The 19,044-nt window shown below is 48.5% G+C and overlaps 1 protein-coding gene across 1 annotated transcript; it reads left to right on the plus strand.

Moving 5' to 3' along the window:
- Positions 1 to 13,908: 13,908 nt before the first annotated feature.
- Positions 13,909 to 15,226, plus strand: LOC123800904 (beta-defensin 103A). Its single transcript, XM_045810860.2, has 2 exons — positions 13,909 to 14,125; positions 15,081 to 15,226. Exons 1-2 carry the CDS (start codon positions 13,909 to 13,911, stop codon positions 15,224 to 15,226), a joined length of 363 nt encoding a protein of 120 aa, XP_045666816.2.
- Positions 15,227 to 19,044: the final 3,818 nt, after the last annotated feature.

The following is a 19,044-nucleotide window of genomic DNA, read 5'->3' on the forward strand; positions in this document are numbered from 1 at the left end:
GGGTGACTCTGTGGAAGGAGTTTGGGGTTCTGCCAAGGCTCCTGTAACCCCAGGCGTGGGCAAGGTAGGAAATGAGTTATGGGCTTTCCGCCGAAGCATCTCCCTCTCCCCGTCCTGTGTTAGCCTGAGCCCACCTCATCCTTCCACCTGAGCATCCATGGACACGTTGGAGTCTGTTGTCTCTCTGCATTTCTCTACTTGGAAACCTGAAAAGAACTGCAGATGCAGAGACTCCGGCTTGAGCCAGCCACAGAAGCCAACCGCAGCCCGCTCTTACCTTGGGACTCGTCCGGTGTAGGCATCCCGTCTGTAGCTCAGGCAGCAGAGGGGGAGGGGTAGGGGCAAGTGAAAGAACCCCCCCCCCCCCCGCCAGGGCAGCGGGGCAGGGCTGCAGCTCTCCGGCCATGGCCATGGGGTGGGGGTCTGCACAGCAGGTGCACAAAGAGGGAAGAAGGAAGATTCGAACGTGGTGGAGCCGGGTGAGCTGGCCCCGGGGGCCTCCTACAGCGAGGAGCTGGCTCCCAAAGCAGATGGAACATGGTGACAGGACATGACAAGTGCAAGAGTGAGTGTCTGGGGAGCACGGGGAGGAAGGGAAGAGGAAGAAGTGAAGGAAGGAAGTTAAGGATGAATCCTCTCCATGGCACCTGCAAGGGTGATCCAACCAGCCCTTACTAGAATGCAGGGAGCCTCGGGGACTCTGCCCCCACGCCCCGCATCCCGCTGGCTCTGCCCCCGCAGCAGAGGGGAGTGAGCAGCTGCCAGTGAGACCGCAGACTCTGCCAGCGTGGCCCAGGGTGGGCACTAGCACCTAGAGACAGGAATGCTGTTGGAGCTGAAGGACTCCTGCAAGGAAGGCTTCCCAGACTGGCTCTGCCTCTCCATCCTTCTTGCTGTAATGAGGAGGTGTCTCTTGACACAGCTCCCTCCATGTGAGCAAAGCCTGCCAAAGCCAGAACGACTGGGAGGACAACCGAGGCAGGCGAGGCAGGCTCACACATACATGGTGCGAGGCAGCGGAGGTCCAGCCCTTTCCCGGCAGACCGGGCCGTGCAGGAGGCAGCCCCTAGCTCCCTGGAATTCAGGCCCGCCCGACCGACTGAGCGTGGAGTCACAGTGACTCACAGACAGGGTGTTCGGGGTGGTGCTTGATGCCAGGCGTGGTACCTGTCACAGGTGAGCATGACCGAAGCAACTGGAAAAGCTGCACATTTCACTTGATCGTTGCTGCTATCTGGCCACAGGGAGGAACCTGGAGGAGTACAGACAGTGAGGTCTGTCCCCAAGCCTGGGAGTGTCCTCACCCTTAAGAAATCATCTTCCTCTAGAGCCTGGTTCCCAGTGCGGCAGTGGCAGCTTGTCACACTGACTCATTATGCCCCAGGAACCACTGCAGGGAGCCGACGGGATCCTTAGCTGTTTCTGTGAAGGTACTGAGTGAAGCTATTGTGCTTTCAGAGCTGACAACCATGGCCTCGTGCACAGGGTCATGGCCGAGCCCTCCTGGCCGTGGCCCCTGGTGATGCCCCCGCCCCACAAGCACACAGAGAGGGATCGCGGGGGACCTCGAGGATTCTCCCCTTCCCCAGCGGTCCTGCACACACACTCCCCAACACTCTGAAAATGGAGCTTTCTGGTACAGACAATATTTTACTCACGTTCCTGGAAATCTTATCAAAGAAAGGCAAAAAATTAAAGTCTGGTAAATTAATGTTTTCCCCCACATTCTAGAAGGAAAGTCCCTTTGCTTAGATCCTTTAGAGAGTTGGTCTTACCCCAGGGTGTACTTCCCATTCCAGCCTCAGCGCCTGCACCCAGATTGTTCTCCTTCAGCCCACCCTCGGGCTCTCCCCCGGCCATCCCCCCACAGGGAGAGGTGACCCTCTTTCATCCGCCACCTCTTTCCATTCACCTGCACAAGCTGGGGTGGCCCCGTGGGCGGCAGCAGGACACCCAGGGGGGACCCTCGTGCTCCAGAGAACATTAAACTGGGAAGGGCTGGGCTTTGCAAGGGTGGTGTGGGTGGTCCCACACCTCAGGCCGGCTTCGTGAGTGTCTGCACAGCGGGTGACTACAGCTCTGTCTTCAGCTCCTGACCCTGTTGGACGTGCAGCTCCTCAGAACAGACATTGGGTTTTGAGGACCACACAGGCTTAACTCGGAGTGAGGAAGGAAACAGTTCCCTAATTGCTAAGATATTTCTCACTTCCGGAAGAGTCAGGAACCCATTGTTCAACAAAGGAGCATTTGGTTTCTGTCCTGCTCCACCCCGAGGCTCCCTGGGAGCATTATGGAGCGCCTTCCCCTCCCTTCATATCCCAGGAAGTGAAGCTGGGTTCTTCCAGGTAGGATCCAAGCAAATGATGATGCCCTCCTGGGGAACGTGAGGACGGTGGGCTGGGGGAGTTGGGACCTTCAAAGAAGAGCAAACAAAATAGGGCGTAGGAAAACAAACAGCCTCCTTGTTTATTTGCCCTGTAGAAGTAAAAATAGAAATAGATCTCTCACACTGGAGAAAAGGGCTTTTCTCTTTGTAGGAGACTGTCTCCAAAGGATGGAGAAATGCCAGTGACCGTCCTGAGCTCATGCTTGTGTGGAAGTGGGTAGAGCTTGAGGGATGAAATATCAGGGTCGATTCACGTCTCTGTTATTTATTCTCCATGAATCTTCAATGGATGTGTCTCTCCAGAGCTTTGTGGCAAGGCTGCTAACAGAAGCAGGGCTGTGTGCTGGTCACGCTCTCCCAAGAGAGCCTTGGAGGCACCTGATGGCCAGAGGACGAAGGGTTCCCTGCCTGGCTGCAGAGGATGGTCCTATCAGCTTGGGAACACTGTAGCCAGTCCAGAAGAGATCTCTGGTATGGAGAGACCCCGAGACCGGAGACCACTGCATCGTCCTCAAAAGCACAGGTAGAGGGGCCACCAGGCAGTGTGGGCATGCATGGGCACGCGTGCACACACACTCACATTCACACACTCAATGATTAAAGACAGAGAACACAGTGAGAGATGGATAATGACAGACACAAGAACACAGAGACAGAGATAAAAGGAGGCAGAGAGAAAGCAAGAGCAAGACAGAGAAGGACTGAGCTCAGTCCACAGCAGCAGAACAAAGAGACCAGGAAAAGATACAGATTTAGAGGAGGGTTCTAGGGAAAGACAGGCCGTTCCAGTTAGACTGAAATGAAGACAAAATAGTTTTCGCTTGTTGAGAAAGTGGGCGTGGCTTTGTAGTGGGTCTGTAGGCTGATACTTGGAGCTTCCAGATCTCTCCAAGAAAGAGGGAAATACTCAAAGTCAGGAAAGTGGGACATTTAATAGAACCTTCAGGGACCAGAACAAGGCAGCCTGTGACATTGAGCACCAATTCTCTTGAAGAAAATCTAGCTCCCAAGAGCCTACAGGGAACCAACTGGACAGAAGCAAATCTCACCCCTTTGGAAAGCAGCGGCCCCCATCCCGGCCACCGAGTCTCTCTTGCTCAGTGGACCATGATATTCACAGCACTATGAACACAATGGATGGGTGGTCTCCAAACGTCAGTCTCCAGGAGAATTAAAATCCAGGCTATGATCAAAGTTATTGTTCTAAAATATGGACCACATGTGACAACGTCTAGATATTTTTTTACCCCCCCCCCCCAGTTTTTATAGGTTGTCGTCAGGTGGACATGTTCCATGCTGGATGTGCAAGTCTGAGCCGGTGTTGCGAGCTATGCATGTGTGTACATAAGTAGCATACTAAAGCCAAGATCTGGCCCGAGGCCAGAGTGTTTCCTAAAACATACATCTTGTGAAATGCTTATAACAAAACACAAGTATGCCCTTAACACAAGATAAATTTTGAGTCATGGAGGTTTAAATCAGCAGGTACATATATACCTATCTTGATAGACTGCTTTTTCATGAGCCGGCACTCAGAGGAATGAGAATCCAAATACGGGCAATGTAGAAAAATAGAAACCGCGTGTACAGTGACGGCAAGAGGGTGGGGAGGGAGGGGGCGGGCGGAGCAGTGGAAGGAGAAGCAAGGATTCCCAGAAGTGTCAGAGCTAAATTACTTCAGGTGAGAGAACACCTTTGCCCTGTTAAAGGAAAGATCTCAAAGCAACATCAGACATAACTTACGTGACTCCTTAAAGCCCAGCAGAGCCAGGCATTTTGAAGAAGTGAGCCAAGCCAATGAAAGATAGTGAATGGAGGTTCTGATTTAAGGGGCTTTTATTCTATGTAAAGGGGCAGAGATCTTTGCATACACCTTGGCGTTCCCACGTACGAGTGTGGGCCCCAGTGGTTAAATCATCATATTTTTCTGAAGAAGCCAGGGAGATGGATTTTTATACAGAATCTTGACTCCTTTAAATGTCAGCAATTAATAGCAAAATAAGTTGGGAGGCTCTATTTCACCCATGGGTTTCTGATTCATTAGATATTGCTCTGACTCTGTTCAATGAACTGTGAGGATTCAGACTTGTAATAACCTCAGAAATTCATGACTCGCATCCCTTTGGCAGGCAGGGGGAATTGGAGGGTCCAGACGGGTAAGCGGCTAACCTGCATTCTCAGGAAGCCTGGCCCCAGGCCGTAGGCCTCCAGATGTCTTGTGTTGTTTGTGCTATACCCACTGTGGTAGTTCCCCGTTGCACAACAACAAGTGCTGAGGATCTGTGGGTTTCTGTGGGTCGTGGGAACCATGCACAGCTTGGCTGGGTGCTTCTGGATCAAGGCGCTCATGACGTTCCGGTCAAGCTGTTAGCCAGGCTGCAATTCCACCGAAAGCTCAGCAGAGAACGATCCGCTTTATGAAGCTCACTCACGCGGTCCGTGGCCGAAGTAGATTAAGAGTCACTTAAGTTCCTCACTGGGTCGGCCAAAAGTTTCCCTCGGTTCCTTGCCAAATGGGCCTCTCTCCATAGGGCAGCTGTAAATATGGCATCCGGCTTCCCTCAAAGTCAGCAAGGCAGAGAGCAGAGAGCACCCCAAACTGAATTCACAGTCTCTTATAACCTCACCCCAGAAGTGGCGTCCATCACTACCGCCTTATTCCATGTGTTCGAAAGGAGTCAATGAGGCGAGTCCACCAGGACAAGGAGGGGATGGCACAAGGGCATGAATACTAGAAGGTGGGGCTCATCACAGGCCGTCTTAGACGCTGCCTCCACTCTCCTAGCCTCACAAATGCAAGCCAGGGGCCCGCAAGCCATGGGGCACTGGCTACAGCCAGCTGCTACCTATTTATAGAAATAAAGTTTTATTGAAACAAAGCCGCACCCATGTGTTTGCATATTGCTTCCGACTGCTTTTGCGTCACACCCGCAGAGCGGAGTAGTTGCAACAGAAACTGTAGGATCAGCAAAACCTCATTTTTTTTTTTTTACTGTACAGTTCTTTACAGAAAGAGTTTGCTTCCTGATGTATGCAACCAAAAAACCTTTTTTAATTTATTATTATTATTATTATTATTTTTTAAAGATTTTATTTATTTATTCGACAGAGAGAGACAGCCAGCGAGAGAGGGAACACAGCAGGGGGAGTGGGAGAGGAAGAAGCAGGCTCATAGTGGAAGAGCCTGATGTGGGGCTCGATCCCAGAACGCAGGGATCATGCCCTGAGCCGAAGGCAGACGCTTAAGCTTAACCACTGTGCCACCCAGGCGCCCCAAAAAACCTTTTTTTAAATAGGGAAGAGGAGATTGACATAGAGATGCCAAAATCATCGTTCGCTTGCATTTCTCTCGATGCCCTGGCATCATACCTGCCACGGTGACCACTTCCGTGAGGCACTCGTCTGGGAATTCGGAAGCAGCTCTGTAGTCTGGGTCAAGTGGGTGAGGTCTGGCTTCACTTCCCCAGTCCTGTTGCGTTCTTTCCCACCACACGGCATCATACACTTTTCCACTGGAAACCACACTCTTGAAACCTTTGGCCAAAACCAGATATGAAACATAGTTATGTGTAAGTGTTGGATCACCAAATTGTACACCTGAAACTAACGTTACCCTGTATGTTAACTAACCGGAATTTAAAACAAACCAACAAAACATCATTATAATGACCTAAGGCAGCAGACTGGTATAATCCTAACTCAGCATAATCTGTGAACCTGACCTATCTGGGCTCCAAACTTGGGTTTTACCAAGTTACTTCATTCCTCTTGGCTTCATTTTCCATATCCTTAAAATCTAGATTGTAATAGTGACCTCACACCTTTTTGTCACAAAAAACGCACTGAAGCACCCATCACATACACGTGCGCGTGCTCCGTACATACTAACAGCTCCGTAGGTGCCAGTCCTTATGTGTGAAACACCCGATGCTTTCCCAGTGCCTATTGCAACAGTAGCTGATAGGTTTATTTCAAGTTTCAGTTCTGATTACATCAGAGTGGCACAAGTCCTATGTTTTTAAAATGTTTCCCTGGGGTGCCACCTCTTGCCTTTGAGTACATCTCCTCGTGCACCCAGCCCCCAGCCCACCGGTGAGTTGTAAGAGCCTCTGACACTCTCAAAGTCCCTCCCAAGGAAGCAGCTAGCAGACCGCGTAGGTTGGCGGCAGGTGTTGCTATGCGATGAGGCTTCACTGGGGCTGAGCATGAAACGCAGTGAAAGAATCTGATTAGAATGTAAAAGTATAAACAGAAAGTAATGCATCATACACACACCATTCCGCTTGGAAAGAAAATATTGTTGTCAGATGGGTAGGAGGATGGTACGGTAGGCTTATAAATGAATTTTTATGTACTTCACTCCTTCTTGATTTTGCCCTCAGGAGTTGGGAGATTCATTCCCTACCAGGTTTGTGTGATTTTAGATTCTGGGAAAGGCACACAGCATCACATCCCTGCTAAGGCTTCAAATTCCTGAACCAGTTTCAGCCTGCTAAAAGGGGTCCCATCGTCAGCCTGACTCTCTCTCCTTCCGTGCCTAGTGGTGTCAGCACCCTTGTTCTCTCCACTCGGTACTTGGGTAAATGCTGGCACCAATCACACTTGATTCTATTTGGAAGGCATTTCCTGAGACAGATGCCAGGAAGCAATCAACTGGGGAGCAATGGGCTGAGGGCATAGGAGGCCACATGAGCCCAGACCACTCTTTTGAGAAATTTGGTAATGAATGAAAAAAGAGGGTGATGTCATGGTTTCAGGAGAAAAGAAGGGTCAAGCGCAGGTTATTTTTTAATGAAGAATTGTGAGTGTGGAGTACAGAGAAGGACCCAGTGGGAAAAGAGAGTAGAAGGGTTTAGTAATGGTTTCTGGTTTAAAAAGGCAGGGTTCAAAGAGCGTAGACGGGAGAGCCACGGAAGGGAACAACTTCCTCCTGAGCAAGAGGGAGAAGCCAGAACAGGTGCAAATAACAAAAATTTGAGGGAGAGTCTGGAACATGGTGACCCACTGGGGAGAGGGTTGGTGCCTGTTCCCTTCCAGGTCCTCTATATCTACGACTCAAATTGAGCCCTCTGAACCATCTGGGTGGTTTTTTACTCAGAAAGGCTAGCATCACGTTATCTAAGCTACAAAGACAAATATCCAACCCCCCCAAAACCTGCATTCATTCTGAAGACGTTTTTTTCTCTTTCTCTAGGAGCTGACCTGGGTGTGACCATAAGTGGAAGGGTCCACCCTTCAAGCCCCAGCCGGGATATAATGTGAAGATGCACTCGGCGAGCCCAAGAACTTGGCTGCAGTGAACGTCCAGCACTGCATACAGCAGGCACTACCTAAGGGCTCACCTTTGGACACAACATAATCTTCTGACTCTGCTCTCCTGAGAGGTCCCATTCCACCACATGAGGCCTCTCATGTCTTCTTGTGCTTGTAATATTCTCAGACGGCATCAGGAAAACCTGGCCCTCACTCGAAGGAAAGTCAAGGAGGGTAATGTGGGGGGATTTGCACGTGTGACCCAAGGAGGCACTGACGGGAGCTCTCTGCGGAGAGTTGGTGCAGAATGTGGGTATGGAATCACTTTCTTTTATTCTCCCTTGCCCAGAGCTAAGTGTATGCCTGTGTCTGCTAGACCCACGAGTCAAATCCTGAGGGATGGCCCCTCACCACGGACAACGGTGGGGAGTCCGGGAGTCCGGCTGCATTAGAGAGGTCCTGTTTGGGAAGCGTGGGGAATGGCTGTGTGAAGGTAAAACCTGGTGGGTGTGGAGAACCTAGAAAAGCAGCACCCTGTCTTCAAAGTAATTTATTCTGCATATAAAGAAATGAGGAGTAAGCATTGTGGTGTAGGAGGTTTCAGTGTGTGGTCGACGTGCGGGGCCTCAGTGAGTCCCAGCGTAAGACCACAGAAGCGGTCATAGGCTCAGTTGCCCTCCCCGACAGTCTCTGAGTCAGAATTTTGGCTGATGTGGAGATGTTGGGGTTCAGAGCCGACAGCCAAGAAAGAATTCTTGGTGCAAAAGCACGGGGGTTTATTAAAGCCGGGGGACGGGACCCGTGGGCAGAAGAGCTGCATCGGGGTTGTGAGGGGTGGCTGATTATATACTTGGGAGTTGGGGGAGGTAAAGACAGAGGAAGTTTCCAACAGAATTTTCATGTGTTAAAGAAGATTCACAGGATCCTGGAGACCTAGCATATTATCAAGCTAAGGCTGTTTTTCCCTCTAGCAAGGCATTAATGTTGACACAGTCGGGAGTTTCTAAGGGGCACCTGGGTGGCTCAGTCAGTTAAGCGTCTGACTTCAGTTCAGGTCATGATCCTGGGTCCTGGGTTGCGTCCTGCATCGGGCTCCCTGCTCTGTGGGGAGTCTGCTTCTCCCTCTCCCCCTCCTCCTGCTCATGCTCTCTCTGTCTCTCTCTCAAATAAATAAAATCTTAAAAAAAAAAAAAAAAGGCAGTTGGGAGTTCCTGGAGGAAAGTCATGCTCTGCCTGCCTCAAGGGTTTGTCAATGGGCTGCAGGTTACAAGGAAATTTAATTTTATCTACATTCCCTTCTGCTTTGTTCCCCACATCACAGCCCCTGGGCAGAGAAAACAGGCTGTGTCTCTCCTGAGACCTTCTTCCTCTGGACTGTGTCTGGTTGCTGGAGAACCACACTGCTGCTTGGGGGGGGGGGCGGTGCAGAGGAACAGGGGACCCAGGGCCATCCCTGGGCATCAGTACTCGCCTCCCAGTGGCTCAGCTCCCAGACCAATCATTGACACCACTTGCAAGAGGATGACGTAAATGTCTTCAAAACACAAGCATTTGGGAGTTACCCCATTGTATGCACAGCATTCTCAACCCTTCCCCTCAGTGGTGTTTGAAGTAGCCGTCAGTGGGTCCTCAGCCTATTAGAGAATTTAAATCTTAGATCTAGTTTCTCATGAATCCATGGCCTGTCTACCAAATTAAATGCAAACCTATCCAACATGCTTGTCCAAGCTAGACTATTCACTGCTCCCTAACCTGGCTCTACGCTTCGCCACCTCTGTGGTAGCTCCTGGGGACAGTTGTGTCTGACTCTGTAGTGGACCCCATCAACCCAACGGCGTCCTGTGACTCCTGGTCAGTCCCTCAGGCCCAGCTCTTGTCCCTTCTTTGCACACCTCCCTTGCCTTTCCATTGACATGTCTGCCCCTCCTTTTTTTGTACAGGGATGGAGCCCAACAGCAAATAAAGTGTTCACAGTACAGGGGCATTTGCAGGAAGCTGAAGGGACAACGATCTTTGTTCATGCCTGCAAGATACAAAAATGCCAAGAAAGCTTGCTGAGGATGATAGAGGATTTGTCCGCACTAGGAGGTTTGGTGAAGACAGACAACTCAGCCTGTGTGGAATAAAGCCCCGGCTTCTCCTAGCCCACCTCCTGACCTTGAGAAGTAGCCCTCTGACTTGGGTTTGGAGGGAAGACAGGATCTTCTAAAGCAGGAAGGCATAGCTCACATGCCTTCAGGAGTTCTGCAACACATCAAGGCACAAAGCAGGGCAGGCGGGACCACGTGCTCAGCTGGGCTTTCAAACCTCCCTGGAGGCCTGATCCACTGGCAGAACAAGGTACCTCCATGGACGGTTCCCAACTAGAGGCCTACAGTTTGCTACCTTTCTGGAAGACAAGGTAATCTATGGTTACATAGTTGGAGGAAGGTTTTCTTTTTCCTGTTGCCTTGCTTACATTATTTTGTAGAAAAACAAGTCAGCTAAATAGCTGGGATAACTCAGACATACACCTACAGGGGAAGCATATAGGATTGTGAGAACAGGCAGACAAGAGGCCGCAGCAAGCTGGCATCGACTTGTAACCCCCTACCACCACCGCCTCAAAGACCTCACTTCGTGTGAAACCTTGAGCCGCTGATAAGGTATTCGGGAGGGCTGTGTAGAGCAAAGCATTATTCTAGCTGCTGACAATGCGTCAACATCACAAGGACAGGAATGGACGGAACTTTAATATTGTGATGGTTTAAGCATGGACTTTGAAGACAAAGTCCAACCAGAGAAACTGAAATACATTTAAGAACCTCAAATGGGGAGAATTTAATATAGACGGTTATCCAAACAAAGCTGAGAAGCCAAATGTATGGTGAGTCGCCTCAGAATTCGCAGCAGCAGAAAGGCACTACTGTCCCTAGAGCCAGAGGGACCGAAGGGGGAAGGAGTTAATATTAAAAGCAGGGGCTGAGACCCGAGGCCCAGGGAACACTGATAAAGCTGTCTCCAAAGACCCTCAGCCGACTGTGTGGCCCCGGGGCCCCTCTGGCGCTTGTGCTCTAATGCACACACTGCTTATCCCTGCAGTGTGTTTAAACAGTATGTTTCCACGATATTCCTCTCCAAAGCCTAGGGTACGGAGCACCCAACAGGTTGTGGCAGACCTGCCTGGTGGAAGCTGGGACCATGGAAGAGGTGGCTTTCTGGTAGGAATTGGAGGCACAGAGGAGATACCTCCTGACGTCCAGCGTCTCACCACCTCCTGCCCTCCCCTCTTCGGCTAAGGCATCCCTTTGGCCAATCTGTATGGTCCCTGGGGAGCAGGGGCTCCTGAAGTTCATAGTATGGCCACTGACAATCTGGGTGGCCTAGGGCTAGTCACTCAACCTACACCCCAGTGTCCTCAACCATAGGGCTGGGATAATGACTCTCATTGCCTGGGTAACTCACCCAACAGGGGGCATGACAAGATGAAGAGAGTGGCTGGGCCACGCTTGGCTGTGATAAAGAAAGGAGTGGATACCCTGGATTCCCGTGCTGGGAGCCCAGGCCATTGTCTTTGAGCTGCCTGAGTATTACCATCCCCTCAATGATCACGCTTCCTGAGGGCCCCACAGGTAATACCCGGGTCACGTGGTAATTTGCTGTTTTCTGTCAATTTCACAGCATTCACTCCGCGGGCTACCACGGTGGGCTCGCAGGACATACACTGCTCTCTCTGCTTGCTGCCGAGGCACAGATGCTCAGAGAGCTACGGAACTTCCTCAGGGAAACTCAGATATTCGGTGTTAGGGCTGACAGTTAAACCGCTAACTTCCCTCTCCAAACCCAGGGTCCGGTGGTCTGGCCTCCACCCAAAACCTGCATCAACCAAATCTCAGCTCCATATTTTCAAACCCAGAATTCAAAAAAAACAAACCAAAAAAAAAACCAAAAAAAAAAAAACACAGATTAGCGGCAAGTCTAATACAAACGTTAAGTAACTGACGTCTCTCCTCGACTTTATCAACATCGGGAAAGCGCGTTAGAGCTGAGAGCGAATCCAGCAGGGCCGCGCGTCGGTGGGTGGGGTCTGCGGTTCCAAGCTCCCGGCTCCCGGCTCCAGGGCCGGCTAGCAGCACCCGCTCTTCCTAGTGCATCAGGCCCCGCAGGCACGTGTTCGTGACCACCTGGGAAATGTGTAACTACTAGGACTGCACTGGCTACACGTATTTTTCACAGTAAAAAAAAAAACAAAAACACACACACATATATATATATATATATATATATATATATACACACACACACACACACACACACGTAATAGCCAAAAAGAAGGCAAACCACAGTTACCAGTGGGTCCCCCAGGTAGAGGAAAAGGGAAGAACATTGTCTAACTCTTCCATTATTCGAATTTTTACCGCAAGCATTCATAACTTTTAGAAACCTTCTCAAATGCTCCTCAAAATTCATTTTGTAGTGAGGAGGGTGCCACTGCCAGAGCCCAGTCCCCAAGCCCAGCTTCTAAATCAGCTGATGAGGAAAAATAGCTTTCATTCCCAAAGAGCCTCTTCTAAAATAGTGGCATTGCCTTAGAAACGCCTTCCAGTCTTTGAAGGAACCAGTTAAGCCAAGAGTTCACTGTGGACGTCTGTTTTCCATGTGGAAAAGTAAATCATCCCCTGAGACCTGACGCTTGGTTGACTCCAGCCCCGCACCTGGGCTGAGAGCGGGTTGTACGTTCCTCCAACGCCCACCCCGCCCTCTTCATCCCATGTAAGCCTGAGCAAGGCTGTCTGCACAGCCAACACCTGCCCCACCCCACACTCACTTCCTTCCCCACTTAAAAACACCTGCTTGGGGGCATCTGGGTGGCTCCTTGTTAAGTGTCTGACTCTTGATTTCGGCTCAGGTCATGATCTCAGGGTCGTGAGATCAAGCCCTGCATGGGATTCTGCGCTTGGCATGGAGCCTGCTTAGGATTCTTTCTCTCCCTCCCCCTCTGCCCCTCTCCCCTCCTCTCTCTAATTAAAAAGAACAACAAAAAACAAACAAAAAAAAGTGCTTTGTCTTAAATCCTGAACTTCGAGAAAATTTTGATTTAAAAAAAATGAAGTGTCTACAATTTGAAACCCTTCTTAAGTCATTTAACCTGCCTTTCACTGTGAATTACGTTTCGTCTGCATTTCCATACCCCTGTGCTAGAACCCTTACTATGACACTTGTCAAAATGCCCCCCTCTGTGGTTTCTGTCTTTACCTACACAGGTGCTCTCTGAGAGAAAGAACCTCAACTGGTCCCTCTTTGCCTGTCACCCCCTTCCATCGCACTGGCCCCGAGCATATGGCACTTGTCTATCTATGGGAGGTGTTCAGAGATGCTTGCAGACCCCGATGGGTGCACCAGGATCCCGCACATACACTCCTAGAACTGATATACCTGGAACCTTGGTGGATCGTTATAATTGCATTCACGCAACACAACAGCCAGGCAATGTCATGGTGACTTCAGCTCCCAATTAGACAATCTATCGACAAATACAAACCACTAATGGATTCCTTAACATTTAAGTCCAACATTTTTTTTTCTTTTTGGACTTCCTTGAATGCTCCCAAGCCATGAGTAACCAGAAGTCTTAAAAGTACCTTCCTAAGCCCCTTATTTGTATAGGGAGTGTCATCAACAAGGAAGAGGTGCCAGTCCACCAAATACATCATGCCAGCATTCTCCTTCTCTGATGGAGAATGAGACACCTTGACTCATGAATCTGACAGTTTTCAGACAGTGATGAAATGTAAGTCACGTTTTCCCCCAAGTTATAGCCCACATCACACGCCAAAGAGCATAGGGTCAGGGGCTCTGGAGAGTAGCCCGTTCTTCCTCCCTTTCCTACTATCTAGAAGCTGATCCCATTTTATCTCGATTTCAGGCGTGCCTGTGCAGGCTCCAGGTGTGACCCCGCCTGAGTTTACACCTAGATTCTGAATAGGTCCAAAGCTGGACTGCTTCGGTCCCACATGAGTTTCAGAATCTTCTAGGACTTTAGGAAGATAGCTTAGAAGTATCACAGTGGGGGCAAGGCAGCTCCCAATTACACGCCCTGGGAATGCTCCCGAGAGGAGAGGGTCTTTGCCACCTACACGGCTAGCCAGGTCCCAGCTAGAGCTAGACGTGCTCCTGGAGCCTAGAGGGCATCCGGAGAGCTGTGTGCTCACATCAGGCTTGCTTCACCCTTTAGGTTCGCAATTAACTCGGGCTGAGTGGGCGTGGTCTGTGAGGTGAGAGACACTGGCATGAGGCATCGGGAAACACGTCATATCGTCATCATTGTACTATTACAGGAATTGCAGCCGCGGCTTACTTGTACCTGTGGCTGTGTGTCCTGCAATCCTTATAAAGTGGACGAGCACACCTTGCCATCCAGTCTGAGCGCGCTGCGAAGCCTGTCGGCCATGAGGATCTATTACCTTCTCCTCCTGTTGCCGTTGCTGTTCTTGATGCCCGTTCCAGGTAAGGGGGCTGGGAGGCGACAGGGTTGAAGGAATTGCAAATATGTCATTCAGAGTCAGTCCCTCTCCATTCCTGTGGGAACTTTAGACCAGGCAGATTTGTTGTATGGGAACAGACGTCACCATTTCCTTTTTCCTGGTGAGAATCATCAAGGATCTTGAAGCAGTTTTCCTGATCTTTTCAGAGACTAAATAGCTCACGAAGACCACCCCTTCGTGGAAAGGGACGAACCTTACCTGCTCATGAGACATAGAGAAAGTGATAAAAAAACTTTAACCCCAACAGGGAAGATGGATTTACTCTGAGATCAGAAGTGCAGACTTCCACTTACTAGCTTTAGTGGTTGCCAGGTGAAGTCTTTGCGCGGCTGCGAACCCCTGGGGGCCCCTGCGGCCCCAGCCCCAGCCCCTGCGGGCTCTCACGCTTGCGCGTACCGGCAGACCACACCTCTCCCCCACTGCCACCGCGGTCCACTGCTGAGCTGTGGCCCACAGAAGCACAGGCCAGTTGCTTGCTTCAGCCTTCTTCTACTTTACTTCTCATTTTACAGAAAAAGGAAAAAGTGATAAAAAAAAGAAAAGAAAAGAAAAAGAAAAGAAAGAAAACACCCTAACATAAAAGAAAAACCTAACAATTCCCTGGGGATAGTGATCAGAATAATGTTTTATTTATAAAGGAAACTACAAATTGGTAGCTACCAAATCCGAAGCAGTATCTTTATAACGTGTGTTTTCTCATTTCTTCATGCCAAGAAATGTATGTATGTGTTCATCCCTATGAGTGAACAACTAGGATTATAACTGAACTCACTTTCAACCCCCTGACCCTAAGTAGAAGTGGGGGGGGGGAGGGGCGAGGGAAGAATAAAAGAAAGGTACCAGATCAGGTGTTTGGGGAATTCCAAGCCCTGGACTTGGACTAAAGCCTGCCCGCGTGTTCTCCTTCTCCCTTGCAGGACACGGAGGGATTATAAACACGCTGCAGAGGTATTACTGCAGAATAAGGGGTGGCCGGTGCGCCCTGGTCAGCTGCCTGCCGCGGGAGGAGCAGATCGGCCGCTGCTCTTCCGGGGGCCGCAAGTGCTGCCGAAGAAAGAAATAAAAAAACCCCCAGAAGCCTGATGGGAACGTTGTAAAGTGTGAAAATGCCTCCTGGAAGTTTATAGAAGAAAAATCAAATTAAACATCTTTTTTCAAAAGAATTAGAAGCTTGATTGTTCTTTTTAAATTCTGGTTATTGTGGTAGTTGTTACAAATTGTGGTAACTTAGAAAGCGTGGACTCCCCTTGAATTCACACACAGAATCATCTCTGGAGGAATGCCCAAGGAGGTCTAAACTTACTTTCCAAGTGTAATCAGATATGACTCCTCTTTCGCAAATTACGTACCCCAATGAGACTGGACTCCCTGTTCCTCCTGAAATATTCCCTTGGCTTTCCTATCAACCACGCCTCTGCTCCAGCTGACCTCCAGCCTGGCATACAGTCACCCTTCTGGCTTCATCTCTAAACGAATCCATCCCCGGGGGCCATCGCAGATCCTACCCCCGACTTAGAAAGAAAGCTGCTTTCCCAGAAGAGCATGAGCTTTCCCCTGATCCACAGCAGGGTTCTGACCGAGCGCTCCTTCTATGAGTTTAGTTTAATCTCTGTGTTGCATACATTTGCATATTTCCAATCTCCATATTTCAGTGCATCATTTTTTAAGGGCCAGGACCTTGTCTTAATCATTTCTGAACAGCCAAGGAAAGTGCCTTGAGCCTAAAAGCTACTCGGAAAGTGTTTCTTGAAGTACATTCCAGTGGTTTGGGGCCCTGCAGGTTAACCATTCAGTGTCCTCTCGATGTTGATTCGGGAGGATTCCAGGAAATGCAGTGGGAGGCCCATCTTTCCCTACACCAACCCTGTGGAAAAGCAAGAGAACTGGGCTGTCAGGGAGAGGGGAGCAGATTCCCAAAGAGAAAAGCCTGCATCCCACTTTCCATCAAAAAAGCATGAACTGCTGTGCGAACGGCCCTCTGACAGGATGCAACTAAGGAAGCAGACAGAGATATGAGACAACTCTTCTAGAAACTGGACAACCAGTGTGTGGGGCTGCAGCTGCGGAGTGGGGCTACTTGAGCGAGACCCCTTGTCTCCGGTGTCCTGGGGGAAGCAGGCTCCAGGCCAAAGCATGGGTAAGAAGGACCCAAGCGGACCAACAATCCTTCTGAGTCCAAGAGGTGGAATCAAAGTTCAGGCAGCACAAGTCCCCCATTCCCAGCATGGAAAACCGGAAAGAGGCATCTGGATGGGGGTGGAACTCCCAAGGGCAGCAGAGGGCTCTCTTGAATCTTCGCCTAGTGCTGGTCTGAGCACGTCTGGGGTAAAACTTGGCAAGCCCAGAGGAAAACAAAAATACCCCAGAGGGATTGGATGGGCAATTCCAGGAACACACACCAGGCTGGCACATGAGCCTTCCCACAGCACCGCGGAGGGCGTCCTCAGAAAGGGGTTGCTTCTGTAGTTGGGCTGTGGAGCTCTAGAGTGACCTGTTCTGGAACTACTCTGGGTGGTAATGGCGTGTCAATGCAGGTGGGTTTATGATAACTGATACGCCCTCTGGGAGGATGTGGATCCCGAGGGAGGCCATGCACGTGTGAAGACAGCGGGTTTGTGGGAAATCTCTGTACCTTCTGCTCAATGTTGGTGTGACCCTAAAACTGCTCTAAAAAATAGTCTATTTTAAAGAAATAAGGTAAAACTTTGTAAACAACAACAACAAAAAGCAAAGAAAATTCCTCACCAGAAAACCTGCACTATTAAAAAAAAATTCTCCAGTCTGGAGAAAAATAATGCCGGATGAAAATTTGGCTCTGCAGAATGGATTCTGTCTCAAAGGGAAGGATTGTCAACTTCTTTTTTTTTTTTAATATTTTTTTATTATATTATGTTAGTCACCATACAGTACATCCCTGGTTTTTGATGTAAAGTTTGATGATTCATTAGTTGTGTATAACACCCAGTGCACCATGCAATACGTGCCCTCCTTACTACCCATCACCAGTCTATCCCATTCCCCCACCCCCCTCCCCTCTGAAGCCCTCAGTTTGTTTCTCAGAGTCCATAGTCTCTCATGCTTCACTCCCCGATTGTCAGCTTCTTAAAAAAGAAGATACACACTGTCTATAAGAAACCCACTTGAGGCATCAAATGGAAAGACAAAGATAGATGAAAAACAAAAGACTGGAAACAGATAAGCAAAGGAAACACTGATTTTAAAGAAAACAGAATTGGCCATGTTGGCTAATTGCCAATAAATCAGAGTATATTTTAGAAGGAATATTACCAGAGATAAAAGGGGATATTTTTCCCAGTTGTAAAGTGCCTAATCCACCAAGGACACATATTAATACTAAATTAGAATGCTCTTAATAACAAAGTCCCAAAAGTCTTAAAGGAAAATTGATAGAAAGGAGAGGAGAAACCGGTACATAAGCAATTACAGTTAGGTACCGCCACACTGCACTTGTAATGAAAAGAAAAAGCAGATAAAACACCAGGAATAATATAGAAGACGTGAACAACAGTATTATCCAGTGTGACCTAATCGAAATTTATAGGACACTCTACCCAATAATCACAGAATCCGTTAAAATGTTATGTAATAACCCTTCTCCTGGGCTATAAAACAAGTCTCAAGAAATGAAAACAATTTAACATTATTCAGTGTATATCATACACAGGTATATACTGTGTCTGTCTACAGTGGAATTTACAAAGATATGAATTACAGAAAGATATCTGGAAAATCCCCAAATATGTGCATATTAATCAACATGCTTCTAACGGATCCAAGAAAAAATGACATGAGAAGTTAGAAAATATTTTAAACTGATCAAAAATGAAAACAGCATACCAAAATTCATAAGAGTGCTTACAGAGAAATTTTTAACATCAAATGCTTTTAAGATAGTCAGGAGTAATTCTCACAAGTCAACGATGTTGATTTCTACCCTAAGGAACTAGAATAAAGGCAGGTAAACCCAAAGCAGAAAGGATAAAAGTGAGTAAAAAGAAAATGGACACATAGTTGTCTTTGAGAGGACCATAACATTGTTAGAGCTCTAATTAGGTTCATTGGAGGGGAAAAAGAAAAAAAAAAAGGAAATCCCAGGATGCTCAGATATACACATGCCCTTTGGCAGGCAGGAAAACGAGAACATTTTACATCTCAGGGCAATTTAGACAAAGAGTCTGCACGAGGTGACTGTAATTCGCATGCTCATCATTATCTCCTGCAGGGTCAGGTCATGACCCCCCCTTCCTTTTTTTCTCTTAAGTTTAAGATGTGCTACCAAAAGCAGCTATACATTCAACGCAATCAGTATCAAAATTCCAAATGCTCTTTGTACATTTCTTTGGAAAATGCCTATTCAGATCCTTTGTCCATTTTCAAATCAGGTTGTATGTTGTTTTACTATTGACATGTATATTTTCCCTATATATTTTGGATATTATAAACCCCTTATCAGATATACGGTTAGCAAACATTTTCTCCCAATCTGAAGGTTACCTTTTCATTTTGTTGTTTCCTTGGCTCTGTGTGGCCAACAGACACATGGAAAGATGCTCCAGGTCACTCATCCTCAGGAAATCCGAACCAAAACCACAATGAGATACCACCTCACACCTGCTAGGATGGCTAGCATAAAAAAACAGAACAGATGTTGGTAAGAGTGTGGAGAAAAGACAATTCTGGCACATTATTAATAGGAATGTAAACTGATATGTCCACTATGGAAAACAGTAAGTGGTTTTCTCAAGAAAAAGAAATACCAGGGGATTTAGCAATCCCACTTCTGATTATATACGAAAGGAAACGAAACCAGAATCTTGAAGAGCTATCTGCACTCCCATGCTCATTGCGACATTGCTCACA

The sequence above is a fragment of the Ursus americanus genome, chromosome 27, assembly GCF_024610735.1.
Source record: "Ursus americanus isolate L20-20 chromosome 27, mUrsAme1.1.p, whole genome shotgun sequence".
NCBI classification, from domain to species: Eukaryota; Metazoa; Chordata; class Mammalia; order Carnivora; family Ursidae; genus Ursus; species Ursus americanus.